The sequence below is a fragment of the Dermacentor albipictus genome, chromosome 2 (assembly GCF_038994185.2).
Source record: "Dermacentor albipictus isolate Rhodes 1998 colony chromosome 2, USDA_Dalb.pri_finalv2, whole genome shotgun sequence".
Classification (NCBI taxonomy): domain Eukaryota; kingdom Metazoa; phylum Arthropoda; class Arachnida; order Ixodida; family Ixodidae; genus Dermacentor; species Dermacentor albipictus.
Genome location: NC_091822.1, coordinates 102,350,412 through 102,368,147, shown reverse-complemented (window position 1 = coordinate 102,368,147; position 17,736 = coordinate 102,350,412). Strand labels below are relative to the sequence as shown.

Genomic DNA, 17,736 nt, shown 5'->3' with positions numbered 1-17,736 from the left:
TGGGCACCCCAAAAATATCACAGTCTGGCGTATTATCTCTCATGTTGAATTTAGATGAAAAGAAAAGCGATGGTCCAGATCAAATTCCGAACAGTTTCTTGCAAAGGTACGCATAACCAGTAAGCAAGTTTCTTCATTTAATTTTCTTAAAGTCACTCCGTGAGAGCCGCCTTCCTGCAGAGTGGAAGGTTGCCAAAATAATTGACATACCAAAATCAGGTGACACATATTCCTTGTCGAACCACCGGTCAATTTCTTTAACATGCACGTGCTGCAAAATAGTAGAGCACATAATCTTGAAACACTTAACAGAATTCGTGGAAGCAAACAATTTAATCTATTCAAACCAGCACGGTTTTCGAAGCGGTTTATCAACAGTCACCCAACTCGTGGAAACCCTTCACGACTTAACTCAAAACATTAATGAGCAACTATAGGCAGACATAATCTTTATGGATTTCTCTAAAGCGTTTGATCGTGTTTCCCATGTTAAATTGATTCACAAACTTAACCGCCTACTTGGTAACGGCCCTGTTGTTGGTTGGATCAATGACTTTCTGTCAGGCCGCTCCCAATACGTAGAATACAATGATCACCTTTCTGATGCTGTCCCTGTTTTGTCCAGCGTTCCCCAGGGCTCAGTTCTGGCCCCACTTCTGTTCTTATTATACATAGATGATATAACCAACCAAGTCGACGTCACCATTCGGCTCTTTGCAGACGACTGCATTCTTTATCATACTGTGCGTAACCACGAAGATCAAGCAAAACTGAACAAATCCCTAAATAAGGTAGTGCAGTGCTGTGCAGACTGGCAAATGGTGATAAATTCTGATAAAACTGTCTGCATGTCGGTCACAAACAAAAAATGAAGTCTGCAGTTCCCGTACGGTTTCAACGGCACTATCCTACAAAGCGTCACCCAGTATAATTACATAGGCGTAATCATCTCATCCGACCTCACCTGGAATGCGCACATACAGTACGTAGCTAAAAAAGCCTTGAACAAACTGTTCTACCTCAAACGCACCTCATCGCATTCCACCAGCTAGACAAAACAGCTTGCTTACGTCAGCCTCATCAGACCGGCACTCGAATACGCCAACATAGTATGGTTTCCACATTCTAAAAACCAAATTCATACGCTGGAACGCATACAAAGAAAAGCTGCCCGATTTCTCTATAACCGTTTCAAACGTACCGATTCACCAACCGAACTTCTTTCTCGCGCAGGCCTCGCTACCCTAGAAATTCTAGCCAAGGTTCAACGATTGAAGTTCCTATACTTGGCATTACACAGTGCACTGAAATTGGATCCAACCACTTTTCTAAAGTACAAGCTCACTAGACCGACTCGGCATAAACACGCTTTCACGCTTGAGGAATTTCTTTGTAACAACTATACTTATTTCTTTTCATTCTTTCCGCGAGCTGTGCGAGGGTGGAACTGCTTAAACCCTGCTATTACTGCCCAGCCCACACTAGAAACATTTATCAATCTTCTAGAAGAAGCAATCGCAATCACAACTTAGTGTTTTAGTTATTTTATTTTTTGTCTCTTCTGCAAGAGCAACTGTGTGAAGACCAGTGTGTTACTCTATAAATGAAAGCGTCCATGTTTTTCTATGCTAACTCCTTGTTTGCTCAGTGTTTGCTCACATCACACTTTTTTGATGACCATATGCCCACTCCTGTAATAATCCCAATCGGGATTGACAGTATTGTGAAATAAATAAATAAATAAACACGGATGTTGTGGTTTGAGCGACGGATTTTGGTATGACGCAGCGACAGTGCAATACGACAGAAACTAACAAGTATTCCCCCCTCTTTATATATATAAATAATGTTTCCTTGCATGTTAAATCCAAAACGTGCATTGAGTATGTAGAGATATTACCTTTTTTATTCGTATTTCCTTGATGTATTTTATATGTAGCCTATTCATCTTTCACCGCTCGTTACCTAGTGGCGTAGTATAGTGAAATAATTTAACAGGTATACTTATCACTGGATATATACTGATGATGATGAGGGGCTCCTTCCTATTTACTTAAATAATGACTTGTTTCTAGTATTTTAAATGTGAAGCATTGCTTTCTGACTCCAGTCATTTTTATTTAGGATAGGCGAGGTGTCTCACCGCTTATGTGGGCTAATGGCGGTGGTACTGCAGTCAGTAATTACGTGCAACTGTTGCGAATGGGTATGTGCCACTGCGTTTTACATAACTTTCAATCAGACGTATTTCGTTTACGATTATTCTTTCCTGTTGATTATACATAGACACTGCGACTTTTGTTTTTATATGGCCGTTCGCTAGACAATATCCACATTCTTCATAGAACCGTTCCCTACAAATCATAAAGACAGACATTCACATCAGATAGGTCTCCCTAGAGAGAGAGAGAGAGAAAACTTTTATTGTCAAGTTTTAGTGGAACTTTCTTTCCCAGCGGTGTGGGCTAGCGTGGCGTCTGCCTTGCCACGACGCTATCAGCCCATTCCGCCAACCGTATCTGGTCTTGCGGGTTGGAAGTTTTCGTTTTTTTTCTCCCACTCGTTATGTGAGGGAGCTCGCCTAAAGAGTTCTCTCGGGGGAGGGTTCTTTTGGCATCCCCACAATATGTGATCTTGGTCCGCAAGGGGACAGCTACAATGTTTGCAGTTTGGTGGATATTCACCACCGGTCATTGCAGCTAGCCTTTTTGGACTAAGTACAGATCTAGTCTGTACTCTCCTGAGGTTAGTGGCCTGTATTGTCAGTGTCTCGTGCGGGGATGGATATATTCGCCTGAATTCGCGGTAATAAACGGTCATTTCGTAGTAGGTGTGGATACCATCATGTCGGTCAACCTCGTCGGGCAAGCCCACCTCCCGGTTACTAGCTGCTCGGGCGGCTAGGTGGGCGGCCTCATTGCCAGCGTTCCCCGCACGAGCGGGTACCCACACCAACTTCAATTGATTGAGGTTTTTGTTAATTATTCTGAATGCTCGAGGGGAAATGAAACCTGAGGTGTAATTACGAATTGCTGTTTTCGAGTCGGATATAATTATCTTGGTGCCCGGAATGGAGGTGCCCATGGCGATGGCGGCCTCTTCCGTCTCCACAATGGAAGATGTGTTTACCGTCGCACAGCTGATGGTGTGCCCATCGCCATTAGTGACGGCTATGGTGTGCCGACCATCACCGGTGCGAGCAGCATCCACGTATATGGCGGGTTGGTTTTTGTAGCATTGCCAGACTGCCGCCGCCCGAGCTTTGCGTCTACCACTGTTTTCAGTGGTCATGTTTTTCGGAAGCGGCAGGATAATGATCTTGGTCCGGATAGTGTTAGGTATTCGCTGTCGTTGCGGGATGTCTAAGGCTGGGCGATACCCTAAGGTGTTGAGGATCTGCTGTCCCGCATGTGTACCGGATAATAGAACTGTTTGAGCCCATTTGTCGGCCTCTATGATTTCCTCAACCTTATTATACACCCCTAGACTCAAGAGTGCCTCTGTATTAGTCCATTTCGGTAGCCCAGGAGCCTGTTTGAATAACGTTCGGATTAGACCGTTAATCCGTTCCAAATCCCTCTTCCTGAGATGCAGGTAAGGGCAGACATACGCCACTCGGCTCAGAAAGAAAGCCTGGATTAGCCTGCAGGCATCTTTCTCCTTAACTCCGTGCCGTCGGTTGGAGACCCTCCTGAGAAGGTTCTGTAATTGCCCAGCTGTAGTTTGGAATCGTGTTATGGCTTCATGGTTGTGCGTGTTTTGCTGGATCCACAATCCTAACACTGATTTTAGGAACGGGTGGGACCGGTTGTCCAGCTACCTGCACCTGAATGTGTGCCGGCAATTGAGCAGCCGCATTTGCGGGATTTTTTTTCCGGACTATAAGAAATTCTGACTTTTTCGGCGAACAGCTGAGGCCATTGTTGCGAGCGTGTTTCTGCACTGCGTCAGCCGCTGCCTGCAGTGATTCTAAAATCTCTCCATCCGGCCCAGTGCACGTCCAGATCGTTACGCCATCGGCGTAGATGGCGTGCCTGATATGAGGAATCTATTTGAGCTGTCGGGATAAGCCACTCATGGTGGTATTAAAGAGGAAAGGAGAAAGTACTGCTCCCTTTGATGTACCTCTAGTGCCAAGCTCTATGGTTTTGCTTTCAATATTGCCTATGTTTATGGTGGCAGTACGTCCCTTGAGGAATGTGGTAATATAGGTATATGTTCTCTTACCTACGTTCATGTTGGATACGTTTTCTAGAATGGCTAGATGTGAAACATTGTCAAACGCTCTGTGTATGTCTAATGCTAACACTGTTCGAGTTGCGCGTATGGGCGCTGGGTTAAGGATATCATTTTGTACTTGCCACAGTATGCCTTGGGCGCACAGTTTAGGACGAAAGCCGATCATTGTCTCTGGGAAGAGGTTGTTGGTTTCGGCATAGTCAACCAGCGTATTGAGAACCACAGGCTCGATAGCCTTACCAAGACAAGAAGTAAGAGATATGGGTCTGAGGTTCTCTAGACTGATTGACTTGCCCGGTTTAGGAATGAAGACCACGCTAGCGTGCTTCCACTCTTGCGGGAGTGTACCATTTTGCCAGTGCTGATTAAAAACTTGGTGATCATTGTTATGGTAGGGTCATCTAGATTCCTGAGCATTTTGTTGGTGATCTTATCTTTACCGGCTGATGATGTCGTGCGTAGGCAGCTGAGAGCGGCGCGTACTTCGGCCTCGGTGATGTCTTCGTCTAATGTTGTGTTTTCGTCTCCTCTGTACTCTATATATGCACCCGGCTCCCGTTCGGTATTAAGATATTGCCCGATCAAGAGGTTTACGAATTCAGAGTCTGTTCCCGGGAAACTGTGTACGATTTTCTGAATCCTTTTATGAGCAGCACATTTTGAGTGTTGTGGATCTAGCTTGTGTTTAAGCAGGGTCCAGGGGTTATTTTTGCTTAACTGGCCATTCATATTGTCGCATAATTGGTTCCATTGCATAGTGCTGAGCTCGCTAGAGTAGTCCTGAATCTCTTTCTCTAGGGCGGCGAGTTCTTGGCGCAGCGTGCGGTTGATCTTATTCTTTAGCCATCTCTGCTGAAGGTCTTTATGCTTTTCCCATAGACCTAGGAGTTTTGAGTCTGGCACGGGGCCTTCCTCTTCTATCGGTGCCATGGTTGTGGCATTGTTCACATCCTGGATAAGCTCATTCGTCCACGCACTAAGGTCTGCTATACCGGTGAACTGTTTACGGTTTCTTACGTATCGGAATACATCCCATTTGGTATGTGGAATCAGCTTCAGTTTCCTTTTATGCCCTTTTGAAGGGATAGTGATAACAACGATGCAGTGATCGCTCCTAAGACAAGTTTCGGTGTTATCCCAAAGAGCACCATTGCCATTTTTGACGAAGCATAAGTCGGGTGTGGTATTTCTGCTTACACTGTTGCCGATACGCGTGGGCCTATCTGGGTCAGTGATGAGTGTAAGTTCCAAGTCACTTGTCACTGAATATAATGCATTGCCTTTCCTAGTGCAGGTTTGGTATCCCCAGACTGTGTGCGGAGCGTTAAAATCTCCTACAACAACCAGTTGCTTCTCTGCGGCTTTACATGCTTTTTTCAGGAGGGCAATAACTCTGTTGCTTTTATCTTTCCGGGAGCTGTACAAGCTAAGGATGAATACACATCTGTGTTCCTTTTTGCTAGGCAGTAGCTGTACAAACGTGTAAGGAATTTTGTCTTCCTCCAGATCAATTTGCATTGCCGTTAGGTTGCGTTGTATCGCAACTGCCGTAGAAGGTTTATTGTCGGCTTCAGTTAATTAATTGAACGTGGTATACCCAGTAATTTTGACTTGCGTGCCAGTTTCCTGTAAGGCTGCAACATCTACCTTGGGATCACAGCTAGTGAGTTGGAACTGCAGTGCTGCACGCTTTTGCCTAAAGGATCTGCAATTTCATTTTATAATCTTAATAGTTTCAGCCATCTTTTTTGGTGTACCGTTCTGCCCTTACCGGCAATACAGATGTCATTTTGAAGCCCTTAGTGTTGAGCACTTTGGCGGCTGTGGTGGCAAGTTGTTCGTGTTCCGGGCTTTGTGTAAGGCTCTGTGTACATTCAGCACTATACACAGCACCTATCCTGGTAAGTTCGTGGGCTACCATCTGCTGAAATTCTGCGGTAGACTTTATGTGACTGGAGACTGTCTCAGCTAGCTGAGCAGTTGCTACTTCTAACTTATCTACTCTGTCCATATGGTTTGAGGCTTCGGACTCCTTGGGTGTGTCCCGCACAGACGCGTTGCGTTTGTTTGACAGTTCTGCCTCCATCGATTCAAGTTCAGCTTTCCGAACACAGGCCACTATTTCGCGTGCAGCCGGCGTCATAGAGGCGCCTCCAATTGGCTGCCTATTTTCTAGGGCCCTGATTTTGGCATTGGCTGCCTCTAGTTGTTGTCTCAGTGCTCTAATCTCTTCAGCGAGCTCCCTCACCTGGTTTGCATCCTGTTGAGGTCGTGCGGGCGTGGGGTTGGGCTCGGGATTGTCTGACCAGGCGACTTTCCGCGATACCGCCTTGTCACTTCCTTGTTTGGAGTTGGAGTGGCTGCGAGACTGCCTGTTGCTCCAGCAGCGTTGCCTGCTGCCACTTCTACTATTTGAAGCTTCGCGCTGGTCGGAACGCACGGAAGGGCGGCCGTGCCACACGGCGTCTCGGTAGCTCGTTCCGCCCTCTGTGCCGACGTCAGATGCGTTTCGTGTGCCACTCGCCAGTGTCCCTGCTGTCGTCGACGTGGTCGCGCTTCGTCTTTTTCCTTCCCCGGCTGTTTGTCTGCGCTGCGCTGGTGGATAGAAGCGACAGCGGCAGCTGGGAGCGCCGGTAGGGTGACCGCCGCGGCAAGTGATGCAACGCGCTTTGCACGCTGCCACAGTTCCCCGTGGCGGCGTCTCATGTTCTTCGTCGCCGCAATGGTGACATCATTGTCATTTTGTGTCCGGACAGACATCGGAGCGATGGCCAATCCGGCGACAGTTAAAGGAGGCTTCAATCCGTTCGCGGAATGGATGCACGTTAAAGATTGAGGCCCAAAAGCGGACGTGCTTTGGTAATGTTTGTCCGGCAAATGTCACCACAATATGGCGAGAGGATCCTATCCTTCTTGCTCCAGCGATTTCCAAACCTGGATTTCTCATTCATATTTCCTTGAATATGTCGGCGTCAGTCTCATCCGAGTAAGCGTAATAGATAACGCCTCTCACTGAATTTTCTGGGGCCGGTGCGTATGCCTAAACGGCACATTCCGTTTGCTCAATTTTAAGGCATTTGATGTTATAATAAGCTTCAGCTCTTACCCTGGATGGGGTGCTAATCAGCGCAGTGTTGCTGGTAGGGTGTACTCTGACCTGATCTTCTTGCACCGCTTCATCCAGGTTAGCTTGGGCCGCAGCACACACTGTACGCAGAATCTTGGCTGGGCCGTAAGACAGCAGGTTGATCGCGCACTGTGGGCGAATGATGATCTTGTAATCTTCGGCCGGGAGCTTCGGTAGGGGTCTTCTCTTCGGTAACGACGGCGGGTGAGCGCGATATCTCGGTGCGCTGCTTGGCGTTTCATTCGGCGTCCCTTTGTTCCCTTCGGCGGCTGGCTGCGTCTCGGCGTCAGTCTTGCGTCGGGCATATCGCCGCTGCGTGTCGAGAGCGGTCCAACGGCCGTCGTTCAGTTCTTCGTCGGTGATGATTTCCCCATCCACGACGATTTCAATGCTGCAGAATTTTCGGATCACTAGGGTAATGCAGTGGTGTCGGCGTGGAGTCCCGACCACGCCGGCGCCGATAGGCTTCTCGATGAGGATAGCAAGAAGTGAACGCCGGCGAAAAACACTGGTAATAAGGCGAGATGTCTACCCACCGACCAAAACTTGGTATCAGCGTTGTCCTCTCGTCTTTAGGCTTCCGTTGGTAAGAAAATCCACTCGGAAACTTTCAAAAGTCTGGCCGAAAACACTTTAGAAAGCGGGAACCGATGTTCGCAAGTCTGTCCTACTCGGCTTCTTATTCTTCTTCTTCCTCGGTCTCCCTAACTTTTTCTACCTTCGGTATTTTATTTAAATTTCGCCTTTTCTGCTAGCATTATGTTCACAGTTAGTTATATCTGTCATATTTCATGTCCATGTTGGAAGCTTGCGTTTTCTTATATTTTGTGCTTTCTTTTGCACTTTTTCTTCATGGAATGCCCTTTCTGAGGCCCCTAAAGCAAAATGAAATGCTGGCCAAGAAAAACCCCATATGTCTGGACGTTTGCGCCAAACCAAAGCTTCCTATATTGGCACACTGTTCGTTTCTTCAAGAGCTCAAATTTACAGTAATTTAACGCCAGTCACTTTGTGAAATGCTAGGGCAAGCCAAAGCGCATCCAGGTCGTCAGCAGTATGGTGGCAGTAGTCGTGAAACATAGACATTCCTTACTCAACCCTTTGAAATCATCCTCAGAAGTGTTTCAAGTGCTAGGTCTTTGTAAATATATTTCTTGAGCAGTGGTTCTCTTGCTGGGGTCCGCGGGTGGTTAAGCGCCGACAAGGCCATTTCTAACTAGTGGACCTCCGCCTACTCGCTTACTGGTTCTATATTAACATTCCCAAACGGCCATTTTTGTTTACTGAACTGCAGAGGCTGGAGCTCAAAGCAGGCGTAGTGATGCTTGAGGGGAAATGGATTTAATCATCGGCTCGGGCATTTTGAGAAACAGTTCACGAGAACACATGTGCAAAAAATGTTTACATCCACCGCTTTGGTGGAGTCAGTGTCAGCGAAGCTTTATTTATTATGCTATTTGCTTTACTTGACGATAAGTAGCGGTGAGGTTGACGGTGAACGCGCAATTTCTTCAGTGCTTACAAGAGTGGTAAGTTAATGTTATATGTTACCTTGCGTTAACCACTGCTGTCTGTCGGCGTAGTACACAGAACACATAGGGAGGAGTTGTTATGCAGCATTGTTCATAATCTGTAAGAATACGTAAAGCATTATTATTGCCTCACATGGTACATATCATCATGACATAATTGTTGCACTTTAATTCAATTCTGGGGCTGTACGTTCCAAAATCACTATAGGATTATGAGTTTCTTTATTCTTTATTCTTTATTCTTTATTCAAGAATTACCCCGGATTGCCCGAAGGCGTTATAGCAGGGGGGTTACAGGAGGGAAAAAAACAAATCTTCATTCGTACAGCACACTTGCTCTTCACACAGCTGATTCCACTCCACAATAGTTTTGGCAAAAAAGGAATCCGCAAACAAGTACGTCCTGGCACGGTATTCGCGGATTTTAAGTGAATGGTCATTACGCCTAGAAATATAATGTGGTTCTTTCAAGTAGCTTTTACTGCTAATTCCAGTCTTATTATTAAATATGAGGTATAAAAACTTCAGTCTCAACTTTTTCCGCCGAGAGGAAAGCAGTTCCCAATTCAATTCACGTTTCATTTCGTTACAACTTTCTCTCCGCCCATACCGCCCCAGGACGAACCTAGCAGCTCGGTTTTGAATTCTTTCCAGCTTATCAATCAAGTTTTTCTGCACGGGGTCCCAGACGGCACATGCGTATTCCAAAATTGGTCTAACACATGTTAGGTAAGCAGTTTTCTTTAGGTTCGGCTGTGAACATTTCAAGTTCCTCTGAATAAAATTGAGTGCCCTACCAGCTTTTACAATGACGTCATCCACATGAGCAGACCATGAGCAGTCGGATGAGAGCGTCACACCTAGATACTTGTATATAGGTTCGTTTTTTATCAGGGTATTATTTATCTGGTAAAGATTTACAATCCGCTTTTTCTTTCTTGTGAAACATACATGAACACACTTTTTTAAATTCAAATTCATCTTCCATGTGGAACACCAAGTATTAATACATTCTAAGTCAGATTGTAATATGGCAGCATCTTGTTCACTCTTAATCTTCCTATAAACAACACAATCGTCGGCAAACAACCGTATACATGAAGAAATACCAACAGAAATATCATTTACATAAAGTAGAAACAAAAGTGGCCCTAAGACTGAGCCCTGTGGGACTCCTGACGTCACATCAGCGTATGCCGAGCTTTTGCCGTTCAGAACAACACACTGTCGGCGCTGAGACAGTTGCCGGCCTTGTTCGCCAGGCTAAACCCGCCTGTTGCTACAGTTCACCACCACCACCACCACCACCACAGATAATTTTCAATCCAGGCGAGTACGCTTGAGTGAATATTTAACATTTTAAGTTTAATAAGAAGAAGTGGATGTGACACTGTATCGAATGCCTTGCGAAAGTCTAAAAAGACGCAATCTGTTTGTCCTCCCTCGTCAACATCGAATGCCAATTCGTGATAAAATTCAATTAATTGTGTTGTGCAAGATAGACCTTTCCGAAACCCGTGTTGTTCTTTGATTAGTATATTATTATTTGTTATATGACGCATTATCTCGGAATATATAATATGCTCAATGATTTTGCACGAGATGGATGTTAGTGAGATTGGCCTGTAATTCGCGACATCTCTTTTCGAACCCCCTTTATGAATAGGTACAACATGAGCCGTTTTCCAGTCATTAGGTAAGAGTCCTGTGGATAGCGATTTCTCATAGATTAAATAAAGGTACATCGAGATAGGTGTAGCACACCTCTTTAGAATACGTGAAGATATACCATCCGGACCGTTTGCTTTGGTTTCATCTATGACCTTTAGGAGTGCCTCGATGCCTCTAACGCTTAATTCAACTTGTTCCATTAAAGGAAGTCTGCTTGCATGTGGTGTAGAGCTATGATTGGATTTAGGTAGGAAGACAGATTGAAAATATGTATTCAGACACGTTGCCTTTTCAATATCGTCTGTAATTATTTGTTGATTACAAACAATTTCATTTATTCCTACAAAATCTGATCCGCATCCTTTTAAAAACCTCCAAAAATGTTTAGGATTAGTTTTCATTCTGTCGTTGAGTGTCTTAAAGTACTCTTCCTTCGTATTTTTTATAGCAAACTTATACTCTTGTGTTACTTCAGATAACTTTTTTATGTGATTCATACTCTTAGTTTTTTTGTATCTATTAAATGCTCTCTTTCTTTTTTTAATTATTCTGAGAATACGCGAATTCACCCAGGGTTTCTTACGTTTTTTGAGTCTGGTGGAGTCTACGCTTGGAACATACTTGTCCGTAAGCTCGAGCAGTTTGTCTTTAAATACCCGCCATAAATCATGGATGTCGTAATCCTCAGCTAGACATTGAAAAACCGGCAAGTAATCGAGGAGTTCCTGGGAGATACTAGGATAATCACCTTTTTCGAAGAAAAAAACTCTCCTTGAAGTGGGTGACGTTGATCGGTTAATATCTGTTTTAATGTTTGCAATGACGGCGTGATGGTCACTTATGCCTGGTATTATATAAACCGAGCTAATAAGGGTAGGTGAACTGCAGAACAAAAGGTCCAGAATGTTACTATTCCGAGTTGGAGCACTGACATACTGTAATAGTCCGAAGGTGTTTACGAGATTTTTCATTTCTAAGTTAATACGGCTGTCAACTTTGCATACACATTCACCTTCAAGCCATTTCAAGTCAGGTAAGTTAAAGTCACCCGCAAGCAAAATAGGCTGCCGGGATGCCTCCGAAACGATGTCAAACAAAGATTGCAACAGTTTTAAATTTGAGTTCGGTGGTCTGTAGAATGATCCAACAGCGTATGAGGAGTTATCAGGTAGGGTGACTGAGCACCAAATTGATTCAACATCGTGGGTATCAAGATCTAGCATAAATGATTTAAGAGAAGAGTGAATTAACAAAAACACCCCTCCACCGAGGCGGGGCCTGTCCTTCCGATAAGCAATGAATTCTTTAGGGAATACTTCGCTATCCGCGATAGACGGACTCAGCCACGATTCTGTGCCAAAAACGATGTCAGCCTTGACAGACTCTATCAGACCGGCGAATTCATCGACTTTGTTTATTATACTCCTACAGTTTACTACAACAGCAACGAGGTTACGACATACTTGTTTCATTTCCTTTCTATTGCGTCATCGTTCCCTGAATGGAACAACTTCTTTTTTTTCTTTGTTCCACGTGAAGGTCTTTCCGTTAATAATAAGTTTGTCGAAGTTTAGCTTTACCTTGTTATTGCTATCCGCTTTTTTAACTTTTGCGTATTCCCACAGATGCTTCCGTATTTCTCGGGTCTCGGATGAATAATCCTGATCCACACTGTAGGGTGACCCCTTGAACTTATTAGCATTTGACAAGACGTCCTGTTTTTCCTTATATGAAGAAAAATTTACTATGACTGCCCTTTTGAACCTATCACTGTAACGACCTACTCGGTGTGCCCTTTGTATCGAATTCAGTTCGATCCCCAGGTTAGCTTTGCAAATATCTTTAACCAAGTTTTCCGATTGAATCCACGTTTCAGAATGATTTCCGTCATTTATTCCATAGAAGACAAGATTAAGCCTGCGACTTCTGTTTTCAAGATCAACGTTTTTTTTTTTTTCGCATGGCAGATACTTGTTGTTCAAGTGATCGTATTGCATTTCCTTGATCCGACACTAATTTATTTACCGTTCCAACCCGTTCCTCAGTTACACCAAGCCTACTGTTTACTTCCGCCAGCATAGCCTCGTGTTTGGCTAACTTGGTATCGATGGTATCTAGCTTGCTCATGATTGCTGCCTGACCAGTCTGTAAACTTTTAAGTACCTCCATTGCTGCTTCGGTGAGAGGTCCAGGATTAAGCTCGACATCGCCCGATAGCAACAAAAGAAGAATCAAGTACAACACTCTGTTGACAAAGAGGCGGCAATTTCGGCAGGACACTCGCGCGCACATTCGTCTGCGACGGTGCGCAGTAGCAATTATGGGAGGAGCCGGCAACGCACATAGCGGACCATGAAGTTGCATTGGATAGTAAGTACTAACCTGCATAACCAACAGTAGTGTTAGCTGTGCGTCAGCCAGCGTGCCGGCTCCAAATCCCACGAAGCCAAAGTGCTGCGCGGTTAAGTAGGTTCGGTTGGTGTCACGTGGTCCTCGATGATCAACAGGGATTGGTAGTTCGTCGTCGACGAGTGGCTCATTCAAACGGTGATGTAAGGCGGTGATAACTGGCAATCCGCTGTCAAACTTGTTTGTCGTCGTGGCCCATCCGATTTCGCTTGATGAAGACGGTTTGGGCGATAGTGGGAGCAGTGCCCGGTCACCATCCACACCGAGCAGGATCGCTGATCCGATTGCAATAAGGACCTGCATAACCAACAGTAGTGTTAGCTGTGCGTCAGCCAGCGTGCCGGCTCCAAATCCCACGAAGCCAAAGTGCTGCGCGGTTAAGTAGGTTCGGTTGGTGTCACGTGGTCCTCGATGATCAACAGGGATTGGTAGTTCGTCGTCGACGAGTGGCTCATTCAAACGGTGATGTAAGGCGGTGATAACTGGCAATCCGCTGTCAAACTTGTTTGTCGTCGTGGCCCATCCGATTTCGCTTGATGAAGACGGTTTCGGCGATAGTGGGAGCAGTGCCCGGTCACCATCCACACCGAGCAGGATCGCTGATCCGATTGCAATAAGGACCTGCATAACCAACAGTAGTGTTAGCTGTGCGTCAGCCAGCGTGCCGGCTCCAAATCCCCAAATCCCCAAAGTCACGCCGTAGTGGCGGACACCGGATGGGTTTTCACACCTTGCTCTTCTTTAACCTGCACCTAAGTCTAAGTCCACTAGCATTTTTGTTTTTCACTTCCTTCGAAATCCAGATGCCATGGCCGATTTTAAACTCGCCAACGCGAGCAAAGCTATAACCGTCAATATACAGCGACTTGCGCAGAAATGGTGATTTGACGCGCGACCGCTTCCACAGTGTGGCTTAGACCCTATGATGTTTTAAAGCGGCTTTGCGCCTTCACGGCTTGCGTCACTTGCCCTCTTGGCAAATGTGCATGATGTTGATTTTTCAGAAGTAGCAGAATCGTACCGTACCATATCTTCAGTTCACCCGCAAGCGCTGTTTCCTTCCCTTGTTGCGTCATCTTTTCCCTGTCACATCCTCTCGTCGGTATGAAAGTTGCGAGAGTGACATTGGTAGTAATTACTCGTTTTTCCACTGCGGCAGTTCTACCCGTTCTCATCCTTTTTTCAAGCCTCAACTCTACAATTCTATATACGTCTCGTCTGAACTTTCGCGCTGATAGAAAGTCAAACACTGCCCTTTCTGGCATGGTTTGCAGGGGTCACGAATAGTTACAGCTGCAAAGAGACTATTGTAGCTACACCAAGAGCTCCAAAGGGTATTCTGCACATGCCATGCGATGAAAAGGTCCAAACGAGTTTCTTGCGTCAACTTTCCTCTCATCCACGGTCCTGCAAGTGTTTACACGTTCTGAATGACCCCTCAACGCGGCCTGCAAAACAAAAACAGCAGCAGCGCAAAAGTTGAAGGAATAGGCAAAGAAATCTTCGCTTGATGTGGCGATGGCCTTATCGCAAGCGAAACATCAGTAACTTCAAAAGGGGGAGCGCGGAAGTTCACTTGCAGCTCAGTTGCAAGTGAGCGCCTCTCTTGTTTGGTCTTTATTGCGGGACTACTTCAGCGCTTCATGTTTAACCAACAACTACCGAACAACTAATAACTAACTGAAAGCTATTAACCAGCCGAAGAACTAACTATCGTAGAGTTCACTAGCATTGCATATTGTAGAGAGCCGGCAGAGAGAACGTGTAGGCTTAACAAACGTTTCAAGATGTTTTGATGGGCAAGCTTGCACAACATACGCACAACAATGGATGAAGTTACAATGATTGACAAAATCGAACGACATTTTCATTGCACTAGCAGACCTTGATTTCTACCTGCTGTAGCAGGGAATTAGTCAGATGCTCGGAAGTATTCAACGTAACCCGTATTTTCTTTTTCTTACTGTTATTGTGCGAATCAATCAGTGATCAGCAAGAAGACATTCGTGGAGGTGAAGGCAATGGCTTCCAACATTCGCAAGGCCTATAAAGCGGCATTCCGTTCGTCAACGTGGATGACGAGGTCAGTACGGCGAACTGCCCTACGAAAAATTACGAATATGCGGCCACATATCGGTGTCATTGGAGCGCTGCTTGATGGCGGCTACGTGGAGAAATATTACGGTAAGTGTCTAGCCTTGATCACATTTCACGTGCGCATCGAATCAGAATAAAAAGCCCATAAATACGCACGTTTCTGCCAAACTGAGCCACTTCTGTTGACCTTCAATGATGCCACTGTGCTCACGTTACCGTCGTGCTTACGTTGCCTGAATTGTCAGATTCTGCGTCACAGCGAAAAAGTACATCCTACCTTGAACCGACTAACTGCTGTCCCGGCCTTGGAATTTTCTTGCTTTCTCTCAGGAATTATTGAGGCACCGTAAGCCAAACTGCCGTTCAATGTCTAAACAACAGCAAAACATTTTCTAGAATTCCAGGATTCACGTAATTGAAATTTGAACTGAGCCTCTTATTTAGTTGTGGGCCTCTAACACAGCTATGCGTTCAACTTAAAATTTAACGTCATTTTATTCCATACCTTAGACCCATTACTGAAGTTTTAACGTACTGAATGTTAGTCAACAAATGCATAAGGAGCGAGTGAGTTCCACGTCTGCATCGACGCTTGAAACATCCAGGCTTGCAGCTGTAAAACGCAAACCTACAGACTTTCATCGCCTTGCGCACGTTTTACGTCGAGGTCCGTCTGCTACTCTAAGTATCCTCTCGAGGGAGGCCGCGTTTTATGGAAAGGATGCGGTGTTTACGCAGACGAAAGCTGACGTTTTATTACGGCTCCTTGTTTCTTTTTTTTACGTCTACACGCCGGACAAAGAAATAATGCTCCATGCAGTTTTCCTTCTTGCCCCATGTTGCTGTCCGATACAATGCATAATGGCAAATTGGAACGTGTTGTTTACCCTGCCTTGTATATTGCGCTTCATCATAAAATATTGCGCTACGCGAGTGGGGACGACGATGCACAAGGCCGCGTGCCTTCCAACAACTTGTTTTAATGTTCTGGAACGCGAGACTTAAGTACCTTACAGAACTGCGCAAAACAGCTCAGAATTCCATACAGGGCGCAGATAGCTATCACGTGAATTGTGTGGAAATATACAGACACGAGGAAAATAGCCGCATTTCTGTATCTAACATAGCACTTTTGTTGTTGCTGTAGAATGCAAGAAGCTTCTACGATTTCCTTCGATAGTTTATTAAAACGCCTAAATAGAATTGCACTGTTGTCAAAGAAGCGTTTACACGCACACTCATTGCAATGCTAGAACAAACGTGTGCTGGAGTGTCCTTTTCAACTAGACTAGCTTTCGCTTAATCTTGTGTTCACGCATCTGTCGGTTTGTCTGACGTACACGTGTCTGCACTTCCTAGAGATCCCATACATCCTACATATTCTGGACGATCCTGACGATAGGGATCGTCGGGATCATCCATTTGGGTGTGAGCAAGCGGCGAAAAGTCGACTTCGGCACAAGCTTTGCCAATAACAGCCTTATGATTGGAAAGGAAGTGCCACCACAAGATGATATCATATGAACATGCTAACGGAACAAAAACCTCTACTGTATATGCGAGTCATTGAATGTTGACGAGGGTGCAGCGACATTCAATGACTTGCAACATTCAATGTTGCAATTGCATTCATTGACAGCAACATTAAATGTAGCTTCTTGTTGCAACATGCGGCAACAGGGGTAATGGGCTGTGCGCTTGCTGTGCAGACCGACAGTGCAGACAAGGGTAACATTACTTTGTTTAGCGCACGACAAAATGTTTCCGTAATTACATAAACGGTGGATCCTTTGTCGACTAGTGCAAGTGCAACCAATTCCGACCACACATATCTCAACAACGCTCGTTGGAGAAGAGCGAGCCTTTGTGCTATTTGACCCGGACGAAGTTTGCTGTTAGGTAGAATTGGGGCGACGACGCATTGGGAAAAATTGTGAACCTCACCCTCACGCCGATGATCACCGTAAATGGAGAGGGGAGAGCTGCCACCATGATGACTATACACAAAGTGGCAATGCCGCTCCACCTTCCCCCCCCCCCCCCCCCCCCGTTGTGGTGTCTCTGCTTTTCTCCATGTATGCGTCTCATTTTTTCACTGGTTTTCTCAAGTATCAGTTACGCCAGCTCCGGTATTCCAACTTTGTTTTCACTCTGGAGGCCGACTGTAGGACCGACCTTGACTGCAATGTAGTGCCTGTTGAAAAATAGCTTAGTGAGATTAGGGGCACGATCAGTGGCACGAATGCGCCGTGCTACATGAATCAACGACAAATGTGACGCAGAGCCGAACGCCCTTTTAACGTAGGGACTGGCACAGGTATCCGTGGGTCACGTGTAATAGGAGCTTCTAGTACAAATTTTCACAACACCAGCAAGCTATGTTTTGTGTAAACGTAGCTTATAAATCCTTTTTCTGCGTTGTATTAGGAAGCACGCATGTCTAGGTGCCATTGCATGCGATAAAATATCATATTCTACACCAACCTGTACATTTTGACGCTATTAGGAACACTTGTGCGCGAAGTCATGGTATCTAAAATTTACCACGCATCGTTTCCTAACCCAGTTGAGACGTGAAAACTCGTTAATAAATATGACCACCACAAAGATGCCGTTTTATTGATAGGTTTTTGCACTAAAAACCTCAGAATTGGCAGATAT

The 17,736-nt window shown here is 45.3% G+C and overlaps 1 protein-coding gene across 8 annotated transcripts in view; it reads left to right on the top strand.

The window, feature by feature from the left end:
* LOC135911688 (neprilysin-1-like) overlaps positions 1–17,736 on the top strand; it is a 346,542-nt gene that overhangs the window by 301,197 nt on the left and 27,609 nt on the right. For 7 of the 8 annotated variants that reach the window (XM_065444035.1, XM_065444039.1, XM_065444037.1 and 4 more), the window contains one exon: positions 14,965–15,162. The exons of the other annotated variant lie outside the window; for it this stretch is intronic. In XM_065444035.1, the coding sequence (XP_065300107.1) occupies positions 14,965–15,162 (198 nt within the window). The remainder of the gene's footprint in view (positions 1–14,964; positions 15,163–17,736) is intronic. 8 annotated transcript variants of the gene reach the window in all.